This window comes from Dipodomys spectabilis, unplaced genomic scaffold, assembly GCF_019054845.1.
Source record: "Dipodomys spectabilis isolate Male_0828 unplaced genomic scaffold, ASM1905484v1 ptg000002l, whole genome shotgun sequence".
Taxonomy (NCBI): domain Eukaryota; kingdom Metazoa; phylum Chordata; class Mammalia; order Rodentia; family Heteromyidae; genus Dipodomys; species Dipodomys spectabilis.
This window is the reverse complement of record NW_024870679.1, coordinates 39,963,465-39,986,432: the sequence shown is the minus strand read 5'-3', so window position 1 is coordinate 39,986,432 and position 22,968 is coordinate 39,963,465. Positions and strand designations below refer to the sequence as shown.

General features: G+C 33.1%; 2 protein-coding genes across 7 annotated transcripts in view; one reads left to right on the top strand and one right to left on the bottom strand.

Annotated features, from left to right (window-relative positions):
- Positions 1-22,968, bottom strand: part of Dock7 (dedicator of cytokinesis 7) — a 195,988-nt gene that overhangs the window by 107,927 nt on the left and 65,093 nt on the right. For all 5 annotated transcript variants that reach the window (XM_042676205.1, XM_042676213.1, XM_042676221.1 and 2 more), the window contains exons 15-17: positions 7,506-7,623; positions 4,196-4,266; positions 492-630 (exon numbers count right to left, since the gene is read on the bottom strand). In XM_042676205.1, coding sequence (XP_042532139.1) covers positions 492-630; positions 4,196-4,266; positions 7,506-7,623 — 328 coding nt within the window. The remainder of the gene's footprint in view (positions 1-491; positions 631-4,195; positions 4,267-7,505; positions 7,624-22,968) is intronic.
- Angptl3 (angiopoietin like 3) lies at positions 12,875-20,873 on the top strand. 2 transcript variants are annotated; one of them, XM_042676257.1, is made up of 7 exons: positions 12,875-13,409; positions 13,969-14,079; positions 15,592-15,706; positions 16,254-16,367; positions 17,264-17,347; positions 20,050-20,316; positions 20,689-20,873. In XM_042676257.1, the coding sequence occupies exons 1-7, from the start codon at positions 12,909-12,911 to the stop codon at positions 20,871-20,873; spliced, it is 1,377 nt and encodes a 458-aa protein (XP_042532191.1). In that variant the 5' UTR covers positions 12,875-12,908. The 2 variants fall into 2 exon arrangements, with proteins under 2 accessions (XP_042532191.1, XP_042532183.1); XM_042676249.1 differs by having other exon boundaries at positions 17,264-17,359.

Below are 22,968 nucleotides of genomic sequence, written 5' to 3'. Positions count from 1 at the left end.
AATTGGCAAAATTCATGCTATAAATGCAAAAGACAAAAATAATGAATCAAATGATGACTATTCTTTTTTGGGTAGAAGCATAATTTTTCTAATAATTTATACCCTAACACATTATGATGTCCTTCATGTTAAGGTTTATCTCTACACTATAATCACAATAATTTTTGAAAATACTCAAGTGTTTGTAAATCTCTTTCCTCAAGATTGTCATTTATTTTTTTAAAACTGTAATTTATTTTACATTCAAATCAAGCTCTCCTTAGAACTGTTGTATTTATATTTCACTGTGAGATAAACATTGACTGAATAAATTATCTAACTACATTAATGAGTATTTTCTTCTTAGGATGATTCTTCCTTATCAGTGCAAGTTTATAACTATAGAATCAAACAGTATAGAAATAAATAAGAAACATCAACTATATCTTACACATCATAAATATTTTTAGTATCAAATAGGTAAACATTTAGGACAACAAAAAAGGACTTACTGTGTATCCAACAGGTGTTTCAAGAGGAGTATTTTGTTTTTGTTGACAACTAACATGATAAAAAGTAAAAAGCAAGTGATGATGGTCAGTTAAAGTAGCAGGGAGTTTAACCTTGATTTCTTCATGGAAATCAGGAGACCTTCATACAAAAAATAAAATAGAATAAAAATAAAAACCAATAGTAATTTACTCAAAATAAGTATCACATTTGTATATGAGTGTTTTTAAAATTAATTTCTTGATTCATGCTTCGTTTTTCTCTATTCCAAAATGTTTTTCTTTATTCTTCATCTCTAATTAAATCCTACTTCAAGATGAGGAAGCTGCCATTGTTTCTAAAATTTCTCATCTTGCTTCTATTAAATTCAAATAGTAATTCTACCATTTGAAAATTCATTAATAATTACCACCATGATATTGAGATCTTCATTACATTGGAATCTATGTAAGATAGGATTTTCTACATTCATGAGCTAATTCTGACAAGCATTACATAGAAAAAAAATGCAAGTTTTATAAGCATGTTTTAGTAAATACTGCAGTTAGAAAAATGTTTTCCTAGAAAGGTTAATTTCTACATCTTTTTGAAAAAAGAATGATATCTCTAAAGATACCTTAATACTGTTAGGTTCCCTATAAAATGTCATATATCATTTATTCCAGGACTAATGAAATAAACAATGTTAGCAAAATATGGACTACTGATTGACTCAAAGGGGAAAAAAAACACAACATGGGGAAACATCCACAAATTGCATTTGTCCCAGTTTATAAGTATTCTTAGACTTATTAGGATACAGGTAGTATGTCTGAAGAAGCACGAGCCTTCATCTCAGTATCCATCTAAATGTTCACTGGGAATCCTAATGTCTCCAAGGAGCATTATTATAGGAAAGCATGGCTGATATTCATGATATATACTTAAAAGGGATAGAACTATAGCATCTCAACTTTCCAATCTCAGTATTTTTCAGAAATGTATTTTGTCCTACCAATTAAGATTATTTATCTTAATATTCTTCTCTTTCAAGTAAACCTCAAAACATATCAACGGGTATGTATTTGATCACAAAAATATTAAGTAGAACTAGGCCTTAAAGAGCAAGAAAGCAAGCTAATGCTAGACACTTGAGAACTTGATGACTTTGTTGGTTTTTTTCTCAAAAGATATTATGCATATTATTATTAATCTCACCAAATCATGACTAACTTATAAAAAAGTTGATTTTACTGGCGATATCAGATGGTATCGTCATTTTAATTCCACTAATGCTGACAGAAAGAAAAATAACAACTTAGCTACAAACTGAGAAACTTGGTATCTTTCCTGGTTATTGAGTATTTTGGTTCATTTCCTCCTGCAATCACATTATGTGAAAGTATTTGTGGAAAATTGAATATCTATGGAAATTATTGCTTCAACAGGTAGGTTTAATTGTTCAACTTTAGGCTAAACCTTGTCTTCCTATTTTTGTGGTGATCTTAAAGATAAATACAAATAATTATCTTCAAAAGCATATAATTTATTAAGACTATAAATAAGGAGCACAGGTATTGCTAGCTATGTTATAGAAACAAGGGTTGGCAAACTGGTTCAAACTGGGCCAAATCCAGTCTACTACCTGCAAATTAAAGGTTTTTGGTTTGTTTTTAAAATTTTTAAATGGTTAAAGATATACATTAAATTACATAATTACATGCAATTCAAACTTCAGTTTCCATAATAGTTTCATTTGAACAAAGCCCATCTACTTACTTACTTATAACTCTATTTATTATAATATCTGCTTTGATGTTACAATAGCAGACTTCAGTGGGCATGTAGCCACAGGTTTAAAGCGTACACTACTTAATCTTTTGTAGAAAGTGTTTCTTATCCCTAATGTGAAACAGACAGGACTAAATATTTCAAGAACAGAATTGAACAGATTACTCAAATTTGAAATTAGGAATTCATTATTCAGAAGCTATATCTAAAATAGACTTTAAACAATGAGTGGGAGTTCAGTAACACAGGGAATCATTACTATAGTAGAATAAGATTTAAGAAAGGCCCAGAAACATATAGCAGAGTATATGTTTGCTAATGAGGCAGAAAGAAACCATCAAGATTCAAAAGCTAATTAGATGTTGAAGAATAAAAAGAAGATAAAGATTTCTTAATTTTTGAGCCAGAATAACTGGAAAAATGGTGGCAAGCATTAACAAAACTAAAAAAAAAAAAAAAAAAAAAATCAGTCAGGGTCACGTCAGGAAAAGCCAGACATACATGGAAATTGAGAATAGCAGGACACCAAAATAAGTATGTCCAGTAGGTCTATGAAAACACATGTACATACCTCAGAAGGAGGGTTAGGATTGAAAATAAAGGGTTAGAAACTATGAATATTAGGGTAGAAGATTTTCATTGAATGTAATGCCAAGAGACTGATAATTTACAAAGATTACATACAGAGTTGAGAAAATTGAAAGTAAAGCTCTTTGTATTTTGTTTGGAATTGCCTATACTTAGAGGATAAGAATTAATATTAAAAAAATGTTTAAAGAAGTAGACATGGCCACAAAACAAAGTTGAGAAAATACATACTATAAAAAATACGGAAGGAAGTTTTTGTGTTTTCTCTTAGCAATAATTAGGGCTCCAAACTTCCTAAGCAAGGGCTCAACCAGTTGAGCCATACTTCCTGCTGTATTTTTTTAAGTATGGAAAATATAAACTTTTTGGGAATAACAGACAGAGCTAATAAAACTAGACTATGAATATACAAGAAAAGAGTAACTGTCCAATATCCTGGAAGAGCCTGAACAGGATGGCTAAAGAGCTGAGGTGAAAAGACTCACATTGACACAGAGAGGTTCACTGTTAATTTTCAAATAGAAGGGAAGGTAGATGAGTATGAAGATAATCTGAGATGAAGAGACACTATGACTCTCAAGTTCAATGACCATAATCAATTTAATAAAATAGGAGTGAAGAAAGTAATACACTCAGAAAAAAAAGTAGAAAATAGAGGAAATTCCTGGAGCTATTGTTACTTAAGAGACAGAGGAAGTGGGGGATATGGGAAATGGGAAAGAAAGAGAGAAAGAGGAGAGGAGAAGGGGTAGTGCAAGCAAAAGTGATCACAAGACTACAAAAGAGTTATGGGGCCAAAAGAAGATAAGATAAAATTAACTACTGTAGCCCCATCATATACCAAAAATTCAATTTGCAATAGCTCTGATTGGTGTGATTTTTCTAACTTTTCTTCAACTGTTTACAATAACCCCTCCCCCAAAAGCATAAATTAAAGGTTATCCAAAGCTTGTAATTTCCCATAGAAGTAAAACAGAAAGTCACTGAATCAAAATATATTATTGGATGTTAAGAATATGGCCAACTCAACTACTAGGTTTAAGTTTAATAAAGATGTAAACAAAACTAAAAAGTTTCAAGGGAAAATAATAGAGAAAGATCATAGGACCAGAAGCCACAATGAAAATAATTAACAATATAATAAAAATGAAAGGATCAGAGAATTTGATAGAAAAGACTTTTTTGGTATCAAGTTGTATATTTGAGATGTTTTTGCACTGAAACTCTGATGTAGGCCTTGAATTTGGCACATTTAGTGCAGCAAAGCATTTGGTAAACATACTAACGTGAGTGCTAATAATGCCACTAAGAAGTGAGTAACTTTGAAAGAAATATTTTAATTCAGTACCTGTTATGATATACTACGGCTGTATAGGCTTCCTTTGAAAATTCTGAACAGCTAGATTTACCAAAGATTACCTGTAACAAATAACAGCATGTTGAAACTTTGTTATAATAAATGCTGGATGTTTCATATCTATGTAAGAATTTGTCTGATTTAATAACTTAAGAAATGGGCAAAATCAGCCCAATGAAGAACAATGTGCCTACTGAAGTTCTTTAAAAGCTCAGTTAACTCTATTTTTTTCAATGATAGATCCATCTGATATTCAAACATTCAAAAATGTTCTATTAATTATATTCTATTTACTGAAAAATAAATTACATTTCTTTCCTTTTCTTAGAGAAAGTAAAAAATTCATTTTAAACTGGATACAGCATATCATTTTGAACTTACATAAGAAAAATCAAGCTAGATTGGTAGCATAAACCTACCATACAAATTGGAGGCATCACTAAAACAGTAATCATTCTGAAAGTGAACTGTAATTTATAAATGATAAAAATATGATTTTTAGGTAAATTGATGTATTCTTTGCTTCTAATACTTGCTGCAAGTTACTTCACAGTGGAAGAACTCCATTCTTATAATCTTATATTTATTTGTACTTAAAAAAATCCACCAGATTAAGAAAATATAATGGTGCTTCTGCTGAAAGCTTAAGAGGTAAAGTAATTCAGTATTATTATGTGTCTCTTGAATTCTTACAGATATACTGTGGCTGATTAGGGCAGCCAGTTACATAAATGGCTTATAGATGTCAAAGTCACAGTATGACTACTATGGGAGATAGCTAAAGAGTTAAGATTTACAATGTTATGTAGTCATAGATTAACTCTTTAATCTGGCTAGTCATCTTTACATGTGCAAAAATAAGTATGTAGAAATGCCAGCATACTTCCATCAACACAACTAGTAAAACAACAGAAAGTTCATTGCTTAAATAAAGGGACTGTTATTTGTTTCTTCTTTTAATAATTCAAGCTAGTCTTTTTATTTTAAGGGTATACAGAAGCATAACAATTATGACTCTCTTAGATAAGCCTTATTGCATCTGTTTTCTAATACTTTAGTATACTTTTGTTGTTTGTTTTTGTTGTTGTTGACATAGGGTTTCACTGTGTAGCCCAGGCTGAACTTGATCCCATGTTCTTTTTATTTCAGATTTCCCAGTGCTGGGATTACAGACATGCACCATCATGCCTAGCTACTTCAGTACATTTTTATAAAACTTTATTTCAGTGCTAAAATCATGACATTTATAATCTTAAATTGATAGTATATAATAAAAGCTTATCCTGAAGACCCATTTGAATAGCCTTCATTTTCTTAAAAAGTATACTCTTTCAAAGCAACTACTCACATAAACATATATTTTACAAGTGAAAGGAATGTAGTACCTTTTTCCCCTTTGAGAAGCTATCACTTTTCACAAAATAACTTCTTTCTACATTTTTGTAACATGGATTAAGTATAGTGGAAAGTATTTGTTTGACCTTTAGCATGCATTTTTAATCATTCAACCATTTTAATCATTTCACCATCAATTATATTCCAAGCCTTGTGAAAGGCATTATAATACAGATATGAGTAAGACATGATCCTTGCCCTCAAGGAGCTCACAGTCTAATGGTAAGAGAACAAATACACATACAATCATATGAGTGCTAAAACCCATGAAAGAAAGTGAGAAGATGTGATGACAACACCAGAGATGAAGGTGAGTTGCAGCTGGCACTCTGTAGGAGCAATAAATATGCTACAATAAGGAGAATTTGTTAGGCAAACAATGAAAAAATGGTTTTTATATACATATCTATAGTAAGCTTGAAATTTCATGGCAATTTATATATAAACTGGAAAGGAACCTATTTACATACAGCCTAGTATTTTTTTTGTAAACTATAGTAGAACATTCATCCCTTCAGCAGAAATGAAGAGCTTGGTTAAAAAAAAAATATGAAATGCTAAGTTTAAAAATAAATTATTCATCCAACAAATATTTATTTAGCATATATATTATATGCAATGGTTTCAAATAGCTACCATAGGAGAATACAAAGATGAATAATTTGTGTTCACTTTTGTCAGATCTATAAATTCTGACAAAACTGAGGGAATAAGGGAGAAAATATACCTTTCCTAGAAGTAGATAAAGCAAAAGACCTTGACTAAAAGACAGACATAGAAGGATTAAATAAGGCTCTGGTAACAGAACATCCGTTCTTAAATAAGGATTTTCACTCTCAAAGGACTCTCAAAGGACTCAAATATCTTAAGTATAGCATATTCCTCCTATTCCCTGTTTCCAACTTTAGTTGGGACAAAAAATCTATTGTCACTGAATGTGCATTTGTGTCCTACAAATGATAAAAGACAGTCAATCTACTATTTCTGATTAGTCTTCGATTGCTCTTTTTGGCAAGGAAACTCACCACTGTATTTATAACTTCAAGGGACATTCCTGGAGTTGAACTGCTTTCCTTCCCCTACACTCCAGGCTCACTGCCATTAACATTTAATTCTGGGACAGAGGACCTTTTCTCTTTGTTGCTTTAGTAAAGCATTCTCTCTTACCTCTGAATACCCATTCCTTTGAATCTTTATAGCAATCTTTTCATAATTAACATAGAATCTGAACATTGGCTGCAAGATATTCCTTGATGAGATTTAAAAATACTATACCAGGTTCAGCGCTTCAGAGATTATATGTGATGCAGCCTGAGTTCTGGGAATTTTTAAAGCTCCCCAAGTGAATCTAATATATGGCAATATTGCCAGTGTCTTCTCAATCAAGATGGAAAGAGCCATACATATGAGAATCACTGCACAGCATTTTCAAACTGTAACACAACCTCATATATCATCTTATCATCTCCTATCTTCCTTTGGCCTTTTATTCTAAAGGGGATTAAGAAAAATCAGAATCACAAATATTAAAAGTAAAGTGATTTGCACTTTTATAAGAGATCCTTAGTTGACACTGATGTGATTTTCTTCTGAAAGCTGCTTCTCATATTATATGTGTGTATGTGTGTATGTGTGTGTGTGTGTTTGTGTCTGTGTGTGCCAATGTGTATTGTATTATCTAAGTTACTAGTCTTATTCATCTTTGTATCTCTGGGAGTATCTAGCATATATCAAGTCCTTAGTAAGTTAAACTTAGAGGCACTACTGTTTATATAGTAAATGATGTAATTAGAAATTTGGGTTAAAACTCAATTTCCATTTTGGAGCTTCCAACTGAGTGACACAAAAAGATCCTGTCTATTTGGATTATATACAAAAATCAGAAATCATAAAGAACACTTCTTACCGGCATAGCATTACTCGGATCTTCCCCATACATAAACTGGACTTTCACTGTTATATTTCTGGCAGAACCTTGTCGATTGGCAAAATTAAGACTTTGAGGGTATATGTACAGAAGATTTCTACAAAATCAAAAATCACAAAGGATTATGAATATATTACCTAAAATCATTAACTATCACAATAAACAATCACAAAAGAAACAAAGAAAATACTGGATTTTTACGTGGTTATCTCTTGTGCTAAGTATTTTCATGTAGATAGTCTTTAGAGCAATCATTAAAACAGTACAATCACATAACCAAATTTTGTAAATAAAGTTGCAGAAAGTAAACTGATTTTTACACCCTACTAGCTAAATGGTAAAGCTAAAATCAGAGTTCAAATCAGTCTGATTTAAAAACTAATTATTGATACTCCTTGAGAGCCTTCCAGGAAAGAAATGAGTATGGATGGAAACATATTAAAAATTTAAAAGATAGTTCTATTACCTTAGCTCTCCAAGCAGGTAAAAATAAGATGGAATTTATAAATGTGGTTTTTATTTGAATGTGACCAAGGATTTAAGAGATATATACTATTCCTAATATTGTTAAAAAATATATTACAATGCGCTGGGTATAACTACTAGGTAGTAACTACAAATGAGACCACTACATTCTAGGCCACATTTGCTTAACTTGCTGTCCACTTCATGATTAAATATCTTATGCAAACTTTAACAGATCCTACTATCAAAGGAGAGAAACAATTCAGAAAGACCTGTCTAAAATTTTAGAAAATGTGGACAGTATATAAATTTATATATAAATTTTAAATGATCACATAACCTTTGACCCAATCAATTCACTTCTAGCCTGGAGAGGAACTATGCATAACTAGGAATAACTGAGTGTGTTAAAAATAAAGTATTACAACATTTTTAAAATCAAGAATCAAGAATTTTTAAAATCAAGTAATTATAAGGAAATAGCATTAACTAGGATGTTAAAAATCTTTAATCTGAAAATGGAAATTCTGAAATGCTTCAAAAATCAAGAATTTTTAAAATCAAGTAATTATAAGGAAATAGCATTAACTAGGATGTTAAAAATCTTTAATCTGAAAATGGAAATTCTGAAATGCTTCAAACTCTAAAACAAAACTATGAGTGCTGATATTACACTATGAGTCTGATGATGGTCAATGTACACAAAATTTCTTTCATGTTCAAAAAATTATTTAAAATAATATATAAAATAACTTTCAAGCTATAGATAAAAGGCACATATGAAACATTAATTTCACATTTAAGCTTAGGTTCCATATCCCCAAAATATTATGAATATGCAAATATTTCCTATTCCAGAATCAAAATTTGCAATGAAACAATTTTAGTCCCAAGTTCTCAAATAAAGATACTCAATCTATACTTAAAAGGTATTAATAAGGAGGGATACTATGGAGTACCCAAAATGACAATGTGTAGCAATATTTATGGACATGAATAAGAAAATAACACATACACACAGACAAATAAAAATAGAGGGTTGTGTCCGGGGAACAGATCCAGAGTAGGATGCATTACTGTACTTATAGAAAATTATGGGGGGAAGGGAAGGAAAGAAAAAAATGGTATATTAAATTGAGAGTTGGCTCTAAAGTCTTTGCTTTAGAATTTTTTTTCACAAAGATCATTTCATAATGGGCCTATCTGGCCATTTATACAAACCAAGAATATATGACCACTCTTCTCATCCAAAAGTGTTACAGGTGAGAGACTTTATAAATTGTACAAAACCTGTTAGTATGTGGAAATAGAAGTAAATGTGTTCAAACAGTCTGTCTGGTATTAGCAACAAAGAGCTACTTTTCAAATTTTCTTCCCTAAAAACCTGATGTATATAAAAGGGGGTTGGCATCTACTACGTGTAAGTTTTGCACTTGGAAAACTCTCATTATTTTATGTCTTTATTATATTCTTACCCATTCCAGAAGTACTATCTCACTAATGTAGAAGGTACTATAGTAAAAAGCTATAAGGAATATCAATTACTAGATATGGATTTGTCCAATACACAGCATATAGTATATTAAGGGAAGCAATTGGCTCATCTCAATTCTTAAACTAACAGATGGAAGTAATATTGAGAAAAGTATTAGTTTTAAGCCACAAAAGTTGGCAGCTTAGTTAAAGTTTCGAAATATGCCCTCCATGATCAATGGTCACAATTTCAACTTTTTCCTTTAAAAAAAGAGCAGGGGGGGCGGGGGGGGAGACATGCTGGCTATTGGTAGCTCACATCTGCAATCCTTACTACTTAGGAAGCTGAGATCTGAGAATGGAAGTTCAAAGCCAATTGAAAAAAAAAATCCTCAAAACTCTTATCTCCAATCAACAGAAAAAGCTGCAGGTGGAAGTATGGCTAACCAAGTGATAGAGTGCCAGCTTTGAGCAAAAAAGCTAAGGGACAACACTCAGGACCTGAGCTCAAGCCCCAGTGGCCAAAAAACCACTTTCATGTGATATAAAAACATTTTAAGTTCTTCATATTATCCAGACACCATTTCTTTCTTTTTTCTTTTCCTAATTCCTTTCCTGTCCTTTGATCCTTTGAAGAGTACTGCTTAGTTATTTTGATATCCCTGGCTCCTCAAAGCAATTATTTTTCTTTTCAACCAATAACATGTTGATTTTCATTTTCATTTCTCTAGATTTACTGCAGTAAAATTAAACAAATTAAATGCATATGAATTATAAACTATGATTCCTTTAGCTTTACAGACAAGGAAACTAACATATAAGATTTAAAAATTCAGTCAAGTAGCTGAGCACTGGTGGCTCATTCCTGTAATCCTAGCTACTCAGGAGGCTGAGATTTGAGGATTGCAGTTCAAAGCCAGCTTGGGCAGGAAAGTCAATGAGACATTTATTTCCAATTAACCACCAGAAAACTGGAAGTAGCACTGTGGCTCAAAGTGGTAGAATGTTAGCCTTGAGCAAAAGAGCTCAGGGACAACACCTAGGCCCTGAGTTCAAGCTCTACAACTAGCCTTCCCCCCCTCCCTGCACAAAAAAGTGATAAAATAAAATTAGTCCAAGGCTAAACAGCTAGAGATTGCTTTTAGACCCTACCACCCAGACTCTTAGCAATTTTACCATATTAATTTAATCAAAAAGTTTTTAATATGAGTACTCTATGAGGTATAATCACATAATTGAAGCACTTAATGATTTTCCTTTTAACCTAACTTAGGATAATTAGTGTTTTATTAGTAATTTTTATTTTTATTTCAATTAATATTAACAAAATTATTAGCAAGCTCACAAACTTCAAACTTATAATGGACAGATGATTTTCTGACATTGAAAGGATTAAAATTTAACTTTAGTTGGGCACCAGTTGGCTCATGTTTGTATCCTTAGTTACTTGGGAAACAGATATTAGAAGGATTGAGATTTGAGGCCAGTCCAGAAAAAAAGTTTGTGAGAGTTCGTCCCAACCAATAACTAAGCATTGTGGTTCTCATCTGCCATCCCAGCACACGTAAGGCTGAGATTGGAAGGGCTGGTTTCAGGCCATTCTGCAAGAAAGTTCATGAGACCTCATCTCATGATTTGAGATGAATATAGTGGTACACACCTATCATATCAGGGTGGAAAGCATAAACAGAAGGATCATCACCTGAGACACCAAAGCAAAAAACAAGACCTTATCCCAAAAATAATTAGTGTAACTCCACCATCACTGAAGACTCTTTCCATCTAACAATATAGTTGGGTAATTACCAGGAATCATATCTTTGTTTCTGGAGTAATATTCCATAGTGGTATGTAACCACTTGATAGAGTCTGTGCTTCTTTGTAATAAATCTCCTTGCCAGATGCAGAGACGCAGACTTGCTACTGGCAAAAGTAAAGCAAATTGAGCCAATAAAATTTTTCTAGTGTGGAAATATTTTCCTATAAGAGCTCAGTGTGATGAGTGTGTCAGTGTAGTGATCAGACTATCAGGGAGACCAGGAAGCCAGTTTCTCCAGATTACCTGCCAGCCACTTCTGGGCAATAATGCTGTCATTGTTTAAGATGTAACAAAAGGCAGCTTATTGGGGAAAGGGAGAGTTGAATGACTGCATTAAAGATTCTTGATAAAACTGAAGGCATAATTTGGGAACCAAAAACCTCAAAGTAATCTTTTGAACCGTAAGCCACATACATACTTTTCTTGAAAAGTATTCATCTTTCTTATAAAATTCTGCTGGAGATTATGTCATTGAAAAATGAACTGAGACAAACACAGAGGTTGGTTTTATGGCATATTGTACTGGAAGCCTGAAGAGTTCAGGCAGATTTAAATTCCAACTCTTGTTATAATTTTTTAAAAGACTGTGAAATTATCAAAATGCATGAGTAAATTTGAATCTATTGTATGATGGTGGATGAGGCTGTTTATTGTGCCATTTCTCTCTTTCTTTGGATTCTCAGTCATGATTTGGCAGTGTAAGAACTCTGTAGCATTAATAAATTCAATAAAAAAATATGTGTATACACACACACACACACACACACACACACACACACACACACACACACACACATATCCAGAGTAAAAAAAAAAAAAAGAGCTGGAGGCTCAAGCAGTAAAGTGACTGCCTGTCTTTTTGGTAGTTTAGTGGAAATAAGAGTCTCACAGACTTTCCTGCCTGGGCTACCTTGCAAAGTTGATCTTCAGATCTCAGCCTCCTGAGTAACTAGGATTGCAGGTATGAGCTACCAGCATTTGGTTGAGAGATGTTTTTATTGACATGTTTGGGATTTTGTGGTAATATACAAGGATAGTTACAACCAAATGACATACTAACAAATAATTACAGAGACAGATAATTCTACAGATAATTAAACATACTACAGAAATACCTGTAATAGCACTGAAAGCCACAGCACCACCTATGAAATGAAGAAAGATTTAAGAGAAAAAACAGAAAAACTTGGGATGAGTAACTTTCTAATGAACTAAGATACGATTTGGGAAACGAGTACTTAACTCATTAAGTTTTTTTCAACTTTAGGGATGTACTTTTCCATTAAAAGAATTTTGTTTTAATTTATAAATCTCTTTAAAGATCCTAAACTAGTAAAATGAGCTTTTAAAAACAAGTAGATCTCAACATTGAAAGTTTGGTTTATAGTACAGTAAAACAACTTACGTTAGTTGCTCATTTCCTTGATTTCAACTAGCATTGATCTAACTCAATGTGGAGGAAGGTTACATAAGTGCAGGTTAACACACTTAATGATTAACTATATTCACTTGTCAACCTCACCTTCTATGTAACAAATAGTGGCATATATAAGTATATGTAAAGAAGTCTAGGTCTCTTTATGGGAGAATAACAGCTCCAAATTGCTTGAAATTTAATAATTTGAATGAAAATGTACTTAATTAAGCTCTTTGTTTTGCTTATTCCTCTAGTTACTGCTTCCACAATTCATCAAGACAATTCATCATTTGATTCTGTACCTTCAGAACCCAAATCAAGATTTGCTATGTTAGATGATGTAAAAATTTTAGCCAATGGCCTGCTTCAATTGGGACATGGTCTTAAAGATTTTGTTCATAAGACTAAGGGCCAAATTAATGACATATTTCAAAAACTTAACATATTTGATCAGTCTTTTTATGATCTAACACTACAAACCAATGAAATCAAGAAAGAAGAAAAAGAACTGAGAAGAACTACATCCAAACTACAAGTCAAAAATGAAGAAGTAAAGAATATGTCACTTGAACTCAACTCAAAACTTGAAGGTCTCCTGGAAGAAAAAATTCTACTTCAACAAAAAGTGGGATATTTGGAGGAGCAATTAACTAATTTAATTCAAAGTCAACCTGAAATTCAGGAACATCCAGAAGTAATTTCACTTAAAGTAAGTAGAAACCAGAGGAGTGATGTTTGTTTTTGATGTGAATTTTTAGAAATGTATTTCTGAAACACACTATTTAAAGTACTGTTACATTACTGAAATACTTTTTCTAAAGAAAAGTAACCTCTAGAAAGTAAAATTTTGTTGTAATTTCAAGTTGTTATTTTCTTAATATAGATAAAAAAATTTATATGGAAACTACGTGAAGTAATGCAATTTTGTAACAAAAATATTATATCATTCATAATTACTGAAGGTTAAGTAAAAAGTTCAAAGAATTTAAGTTTTAAAGTATTCTTTCATGTTAAAAATGTATAAATGTAATGCAATAAATGGTGATTTTTTTCCAATTAATTTTTATATAGCTTTCCAAAGTAATTAATTTTAGAAATGATACCCTTTTAAAATGTAACAAAAGTATGTGTTATTTGAAAGAACCTCCAAGGGAAAATGATAGCCAATGTTCATTTTTCTAACCCACTAATGGCTTTAAAAATTAGATTTATAGTTATAAATTTAAAAAAAAGAAGAAATTTCTAATCAAACAATGATCCATGACCAGACTTTTGTAGAACAGCAGGACAACAACATCAAAGACCTATTGCAGACGGTGGAAGAGCAGTATAAACAATTAAATCAACAGCGCAGTCAAATAAAAGAAATAGAAAACCAGGTAAGACAATATGTTAATGCTATGAACAATCTTTTACAGTGGCTGATTAAAAAAACAATTATTTAAAATTATTTTTAATGTTTTGTGAATAAAATAATCACAGCAACATGCCCACTAATATCGCTGGCTCTATACCTAATAAACTACTTATGTTTGAATTACATCTCCAAACTTTTTGTAGGACTTGGGAGTAATTTAACCCTTAGTCTCATATGTCCTACAAAGCTATCAATTGAACCTCAATTAAGAATAGTGAGGGGGAAAAAAAAAAGAATTCATAGCTTTCAATGATCCTATTAAGTACTAAATCAGATTGTGTATTTTTGTTTTGCTCTAAACTCCAACAATGGCTGCCCACTTCAATCTTAATAGTCTTAAGACCCAGATGACTTAGCTCTTCATTATCTCACTAAGAAATCTACTCACACTGGCCTTGTCACTGTTGCTCAAACACATCAAACACACTTCCCCTCAGGGCCTTTGCCCTAGCTGTTCCTTCTATCTGGAAAGCTCTTCTCCCTGGTTGTCCGCACAGCCTACTCTTTCAGTTCCTTTGGCTTTTATTAAATACAAAACTCTCACAGAAGGCTTTCTAGGCCATTTAACCAAAAGTTACTTTAGTTACTCTAGGCCCAACTCCCAAAGTTTCTACCTCTTTACTTTTTCATATTAACATCTACCTTCTCTCCACCTCCTAAGCTAGAAAGTAAGGTCTGGGAATGGAAGTTTTTTCCCCCATTATTTTTGTTGCTGTAGTCCCAGAATAGAATACTGTGTGGCACATAACAGGTACTCTCTCAACAATATTGTTAAAATGACAATGATAATATTCACAAAGAAGTATAATAAGACTTGGTAAGATTCACACTAGATAAAGAATACATCAAAATACCTTAGGCAAAGCTTTGGACCTTATCGATCTTGGGGTTTTACCTTTCTAGCCAATGTGTTTCATTTTGTATATCTGCCTTACTCCCAATCTTTTTTTTTTTTTTTTAACTAAACAATGTGCTTTGCTCAAGATATACTGTATTCATAAACTTTGTTAAATGACAACTCCTTTGTGCAACTACTTAAAGACAATTTTTATTATTATTTTTTTTGCCAGTCATGGGGCCTGAACTCTGGGTCTGGGTGCTGTCCCTCAGCTCTTCAGCTCAAGGCTAGCGCTCTACCACTGGAGCCACAGCACTACTTCCGGCTTTTTCTATTTATGTGGTACTGAGGAATCGAACCCAGGGCCTCATGCTTGCAAGGCATGCACTCTACCACTGAGCTACCTTCCCAGCCCCTACTTAAAGACAATTTTAAAAATTAAAAAAATGCTTGATTATATATTTTCAAGAAAAGATCTGTACAATCTGCATTGTCTATTCTTAACATCAAAAAGAGTAACATTCTAATGTAAAAGACAAGATGCATATACATTGTACCTTGGATACTCTTACTCAGATTTCTCCAATTATATAGTTATTACTATTTCTTAAAAATAGATGTTTACTCTCTCATCAGCTCAGAAGGACTGGTACTCAAGAACTCATAGAAAATTCTCTTTCATCCAAACCAAGAGCACCAAGAACTACTCCCCCTTTTAAGCTGAATGAAACAAAAAATACAGAACAAAATGGTAAGATAATTTGGTGAGTTTAATTTTTAAGCCATTATCATCAAATTCCCTATTTTCATCATGATTTAAACTAAAATTTTTGTTGTTGTTGTTTGTTTTTTTGGGTCTGGTCATGGGGCCTGAACTCTGGGCCTGGGTGCTGTCCCTCAGCTCTTCAGCTCAAGGCTAGTGCTCTACCACTTGAGCCACAGCGCCACTTCCAGCTTTTTTCTTTTTGCTTATGTGGTGCTGAGGAATAGAACCCAGGGCCTCAGGCATGCAAGGCAAGCGCTCTACCACTGAGCCACCTTCCCAGCCCAAAATTAAATTTTTTTTTAAAACACACTTATCCCTAAATATATCCATTTTAATTGGCTTCTATTTAATTGACTCCTTTTCTTAAAAAAATAAAAATTTTATATTCATTGTATAGTATCATCTAATAAAAATGGCTTAGCCTAAACATTACCGAAACCATCCATCAGAATTCCACGGGTATCAGGTAAAAAAATTCTTAAATTCAAAGGTTATTTCTATTACTCATATAATAACATTTTGTTGATTCTAGGCATTCCTGCTGATTGCTCCACCATTTACAATAGAGGTGAACATACAAGTGGCACATATACCATTAGACCCAGAAACTCTCACGTTTTTAATGTCTACTGTGTTATTAATTCAGGTAAAACCAGCTTAAGAAGAAAAAAAATAATTCAAGTTATTCATTACCTACTATAAGGCTAATCTTGTTATTAATTTATGTTACAAAAGGAAATAAATATATAACATGAACATTTATATAGATCTAGGGCTTACATTTGTCTTATTTATTCAACAGCCACCATTTCCTTTGTAGAATAAATAGTAGTGACTACTGTCAGTATGTTTACCAAGAAAATTTTGGTTGCTCTTGTTTGGGACTAGAATAAATAACAACATATATTGCCAGACACTTAAAATATAGTATCACACAGATAAATTACCATATTAACCCACCAATTGAAGAAAGACCACAAAGAGTAATATAGGGTATGTGAATTTGATCAAAGTATATTATATGCATAGATGTAAATATCACAATGAAATCCCATCATACAATTAACTTACCCTAATTTAAAGAATTTTGAAAGGTTTTTTAATTCTTTTTTAATACTTTTTTATTGTAAAAGTAGTGTACAGAGGGGTTACAGTTACATAAATAAGGTAATGAGTACATTTCCTATTGAGCATTGTTACCTCCTCCTTTGTTTTTTCCCCTACCATCCCTTCCTTCCCTCCCCACCTCCCCAACTCCTCCCTCCCTCCCTCCCCCCTACAAGTTGTAAAGTTTGTTTTCAACACAGTATCTTGTACATCTTATTGTTATAATGGGTCAACCTGTACCCGTATTTAACCATTTTGTTTTTTTCCTTCCCTTCTCCAAATTAGAAGACTGTATATACAAGATGCAGGGCACCAGAATCAAATACAGTGAAAACAGGGGTTATACCATGGGGGAAGTTTTGTTTCTTTTGTATGAAAGGGTTTTTTTTTCCCCAATTATCAACATCAATCTACTAAAATTATACACTTATCCAGGTAATCCATGGACAATGATTCAACACCGAATAAATGGATCTCTAAACTTCAATGAAACGTGGGAGAACTATAAATATGGTTTTGGTAGGCTTGATGGTAAGGTGCTTTCATTCAATCATTCATTTAACTATTGAAAAATATTTAGACTAAGAATGTAACAATAAGACCTACCTTCACAAAACAGGTTACCAAATAATTACATATGTTAGTAATTACATCTATTATCTACATTTACTACAATTTAATTGTATGGCATATACTTATTTCAATTATAATTTTAAAAAATTTCATGTAATGTACTTTCATAAATGGACAACACTTATGCTCCAAAGATAACTATTCCTGGCACTAGTTTCTATATCCTCTTGTTAACATTTTAAGTACAATTAACTAAAAGTTAGAAGGGGTTACAGTTATACTTCAGTGGCAATGCTTGTCTATTATGGCCCTAGAATTGAGCCCTGAAACCCAGGGAAAAAAATTAATAAAATGAAACAAAAGTTAGACGAGACAAAGAAGTTGTATTTACATATTATGAATGTATACTACAAAATATAGATTTAACAAGATTTAATTCAATGTAAATTATATTTTAATAATGAAAACAAATACAAAAGAAGCAAAATAAATGCTCACAATCCAAAAAGCATATTATAGAAATCTAACAGGTGTCTGTTACCATATCCAGTCATTGGTTGAGATGGAGTCTCCTAAACTTTTTTGCCCAGGCTTGCCACAAACCACAATCCTTTACTCTGATTTCTTCCCCTCCTCTCCCTCCTCTGCTGATCCTGGGCTTAAATTCAGCGCCTGGACATTGTCCCTGAGCTTATTTTAAGGCAAGCACTCTACAGAGCTCGTTTCGGCTTCTTCTGGATAGTTGATTGGCAATAAGAGACTTGCCATCTTTCCTTCCCAGGCTGGCTTCAAACTGGGATCCTCAGACCACAGCCTTCTGAGTAGTTAGGATTTCAAGTGTGAGCCACCAGCACCCAGCTTTGATTTCCTTTTTTTTTTTTTTTTTTTTTTTGTTGGTTGGTTGTGGGGCTTGAACTCTGGGCCTGGGCTCTGTTGACTCAGCTATTCAGCTCAAGGTGAGCACTCTACTACTTGACCCCCCCTCTCCCCCACAGCACCACTTCTGGTTTTCTGGTGGTTTATTGGAGATAAGACTCTTACAGACTTTCCTGCCCAGGCTGGCTTTGAACTGTGATCGTCAGATCTCAGCCTCCTGAGTAGCTAGAATTAACGGTGTGAGCCACTGGCGCAGGCTAGATTTCCCTCTTTTAAGTAGCTAGGATTATAGGATTGAGCCACTGTGTCTGGCTTATTATACCAAACTTTTTAACTCTCAATGCTATCAGACTAAAAATATTTCATATTCAAATTATTAGTTATATTTCTAAGCTGAAGTTATACTCTGCAATATTTTACATTTCCAACTCTTCTCTTAAGAGTTAACCCTCAAATAAAAGACTGTGAGACTTTTATTACTATTTCTAATGAGAAAGAAAGCCGTGTATACTTACACTTATCCTTAACTCAAGGATCCTACTAACTTAATAGCAAAAAAATACTGTCTTTTTGCCATTAAATATTTTAATAAGGATTGTTATAAAAGGCTCAAGGCTAGAGCTCTACCACACCACAGCCCACTTCTAGCTTTTTCTGTTTATGTGGTGCTGAGGAATTGAACCCAGGGCCTCATGCATGCAAGGCAAGCACTCTACCACTGAGCTACCATCCCAGCCCTGAAGTTTAAATTTTAATTACTGAACCTCCATAGGCCTTTTTTATTAATCACATACTCAATGACCCAAATATCCACAGATCTTATTAAATTCAAGAAAATGACCTAATTAGTGGTTACTATGCCAGATGGTCATTAGAAATAGAATACCTAACGATGATAAAAATGGCCTGTTTATTCTATTATTGTTACATGTGAATTTAAAAATTATTCCACAAAAAATAAAATGTAAATTTCAAGTCTCAAAGTTGATTGAAAAAATGTGTACCATTCTTTTTCAATAATGAGCAATTGTACAGACATATGCAAGACATCTACGTGAGTTGTAAATGTATAACCAACAGCTTCACATGGGCTGGGAAGGTGGCTCAGTGATAGAGAGCTTGCCTTGAATGCATGAGGCCCTGGGTTCGATTCCTCAGCACCACATAAGCAGAAAAAGCTGGAAGTGGTACTGTGGCTCAAGTGGTAGAGTGCTAGCCTTGAGCTGAAGAGCTGATGGACAGCGCCCAGGCCCAGAGTTCAGGCCCCACAACCGGACCCAAAAAAAAAAAAAAAAAAAAAAGCTTCCCATTTTATGTACCTCACCTTTATAATAACAATAAAGTAAATTAATTATAAAAATAGAAAACATTTTACCAAGTAGACATTAGAACTTTCTATTTGACAAAAAATTTTATGAGCATTACCCAAGACTAAGATTACTTAACAAGCTGACAAAGGATTAAGTAGCTGATAAATAAGCTTACAATTGAAGTATTATTCTTTAAATGACCAAACCTAAAATTATCTATAACAGTGTAATGTATCCCCTGTGTAACAACTCATACATTTCAGGAAAAATAACCAGACTTAAGGCAAATCTACTCTTTGTTTTCATACTTTATTTTCAATAGAATTATTTTTAAAGTACTAAAATAAGCAAGGATTAAAGACTAAAACAACTCATCTAGTTACACCAATTCAAAATATTCAAGCAGTCAGGGTCCAATCTGTATTTAACAAGATGTAGACTATAAAAATTTTTTCTTTTCAGGAGAATTTTGGTTGGGCCTAGAGAAGATATATTCCATAGTGAAACAATCTAATTATAGTTTACGAATTGAGCTAGAAGACTGGAAGAACAACATGTATTTTACTGAATATTCTTTTCACTTGGGAAATCATGAAACCAACTACAAGTTACATCTAGTTGAGATTGCCAGCAATATCCCCAAGGCATTACCAGAACAGAAAGATTTGGTGTTTTCTACATGGGATCACAAAGCAAAAGGATATCTCAGCTGTCCAGAAAGTTATTCAGGTATCTTTTTGTCTAATGTCAATACTTTCTTATCTTCTAATCACTTCCCCTATGTCTTAGCTATTTTCCATGCCAGGACTTCAAAATCCTAATCTCAAGCACTTTCTTCACAGGAAAAAAAATCTCTTAACCATCATTAAAAAACTAGTAATTCCAGTTCAACTAGGCATTTTACCTATGATCCTCCTCAGATATTGTACTTTTGATGATATACATGAGAATTATCCTTATTGGAAATTATATATACATATATATATATATATATATACACCTACAACACTACAATGTCTATACAAAATATATATGTGAACAAATATAACAACACCCATACATGAGCTTTTATTCCCATTAAACTGTATTATATGTCCTTAGGTGGCTGGTGGTGGCAAGATGTATGTGAAGAAAATCACCTAAATGGCAAATATAACAAACCAAGAGCAAAATCGAAGCCAGAGAAGAGAAGAGGAATATGTTGGAGGGCTCAAAATGGAAGGTTATACGCTATCAAATCAACCAAAATGTTGATTCAGCCAGCAGATTTAGAAAGTTTTGAATGAACAGAGGCAAATTTAAAAGCCACTAAATACTAAACTCATACCAAATTATTATGGTTTCATAACCTGGTATTAAATCCTTTACTGAAGACTTGGGAAAAATAAATTAATATTATAGCCACTATCAATTTAAGATTAAATATTATCCCATTACCTCAAGGAACATCATTTACTTTTCTTAATCAAAATTCAATATTTTTTCATATATTTTCTGATGTAAGCATCAGTTTTAGATGGTAACAATTTAAGTCATAACTAATGGGTGAATCTTGTAACTTTTTTAAGTTTAAAAAAAATGAGTTTAACTGGGAGAGAGCTAGGGAAGAGGTGGTGCTGTCCAAAAAGAAATATACTCTTTACCTGACATATGTAATTGTCACCCTTTTGTATATCACCTTTATAATAACAATAATAAAAATTAAATTTAAAAATTAGTTTAGTTTGAAAGGCATATAAGCTAGTTTCACAACTTACCTAATTAAAATTCCAAGACTGAATAAATATTGACATTAAAAAAAAAACTTAATTAGCCAGGTGCTGGTAGCTCACATCTGTAATCCTAGCTACTCAAGAAGCTGAGATCTGAGGATTGTGGTTCAAAGCCAGCTGGGGGAGGAAACTCCATGAGGCTCTTATCTCCAATTAATCACCAGAAAATTGGAAATGGTGCTGTGGCTTAAGTGGTAGAGCACTCAGCTTGAGCTAAAGAGCTCAGGGACAGCACCCACAAGCAACCAAAAAAAAAAAAAAAAAACCCCAAACTAAACCAAGCAAAAAAAAAAAAATACTTTTCCTTGTTATTTTTAAGGAATTATACAAAGGGGTTCATGAGGCTCTAGGTTCGATTCCTCAGCACCACATAAGCAGAAAAAGCCAGAAGTGGTACTGTGGGGCTCAAGTGGTGGAGTGCTAGCCTTGAGCTGAAGAGCTGAGGGACAGCGCCCAAGCCCAGAGTTCAGGCCCCAGGGCCGACAAAGAAAACAAAAACAAAAACAAACAAACAAAAAAAACCCTATACACATAACAGGGCTCAATGGTAGAGTGCTTGCCTTGCATGCATGAGGCCCTGGGTTTAATTCCTCAGCACCACATAAGTAGAAACAGCCAGAAGTGGCACTGTGGCTCAAGTGGTAGAGTGCTCGCCTTGAGCTGAAGAGCTAAGGGGCAGTGCCTAGGCCCAGAGTTCAAGTCCCACAACCAACAAAACAACAACAACAAAAAAGAACAACAACAAAAAAAAACCCACAAAATGGTTACAATTTCATGTCAGGTTATAAACACGATGATTCTTGGGCATTTTCACCCCTTTCCTTCACTTTCCCCCATATTCCTCCATCCATCCCTACCCACAAGTTACACAGTTCATTTTTCTAGCATAATGTATACTGAATACTGCATTTGCTGTATCATTCTTAATGCCAAATCTAAAGTTCAATCAGCTCAGAGTATATACAAAAATCTGTAATATGAATTTTAAACTAATGCTTCATTTATAATTTGAAATAAATGTTTGATTTTTTTATATACCCAAAATGAAGCAAGATGTAATGGTACATTAAAATAGGCTTATTGTCTTTTACAAATGCAGTATGTCATGACTTGCAAAGTTGCACTGGTTCATACCTGTAAACCTAGCCTACTTAAGAGGGTGAGACCTGAGGATCATGGTTCAAACTCAGCCCAGGCAGAAAAGTTTGTGAGACTCTTATCTCCAATAAATTACCAGAAAACCATATCTATATACATATATATATATATATATATATATATATATCACTTAATTCGTGAAAATGAATAATTTTAAGCCATTGGTCACAATAAGAAGGAAGGCCTTTGCAGGATTAAGTTAAAGTTTAATTAAATAAGTTAATAGTAATTTCTTTTCCCTGGGCATGTTGTAAGTCTAATACTTTTGCTGCTAGTGATTTGTATCTATAATCATAGCTACTCAGGAGGCTGAGATTTGGGAATTGCCATTTGAAGCCAGCCTAGGCAGGCAGATCTGTGAGAATGTTATCTCTACTTACTCAACAAAAAGCTGGAAGTAGAGGTGTGGCTCAAGAGGCATAGTGCCAGCACTGAGTGGGAAATCTGAGTT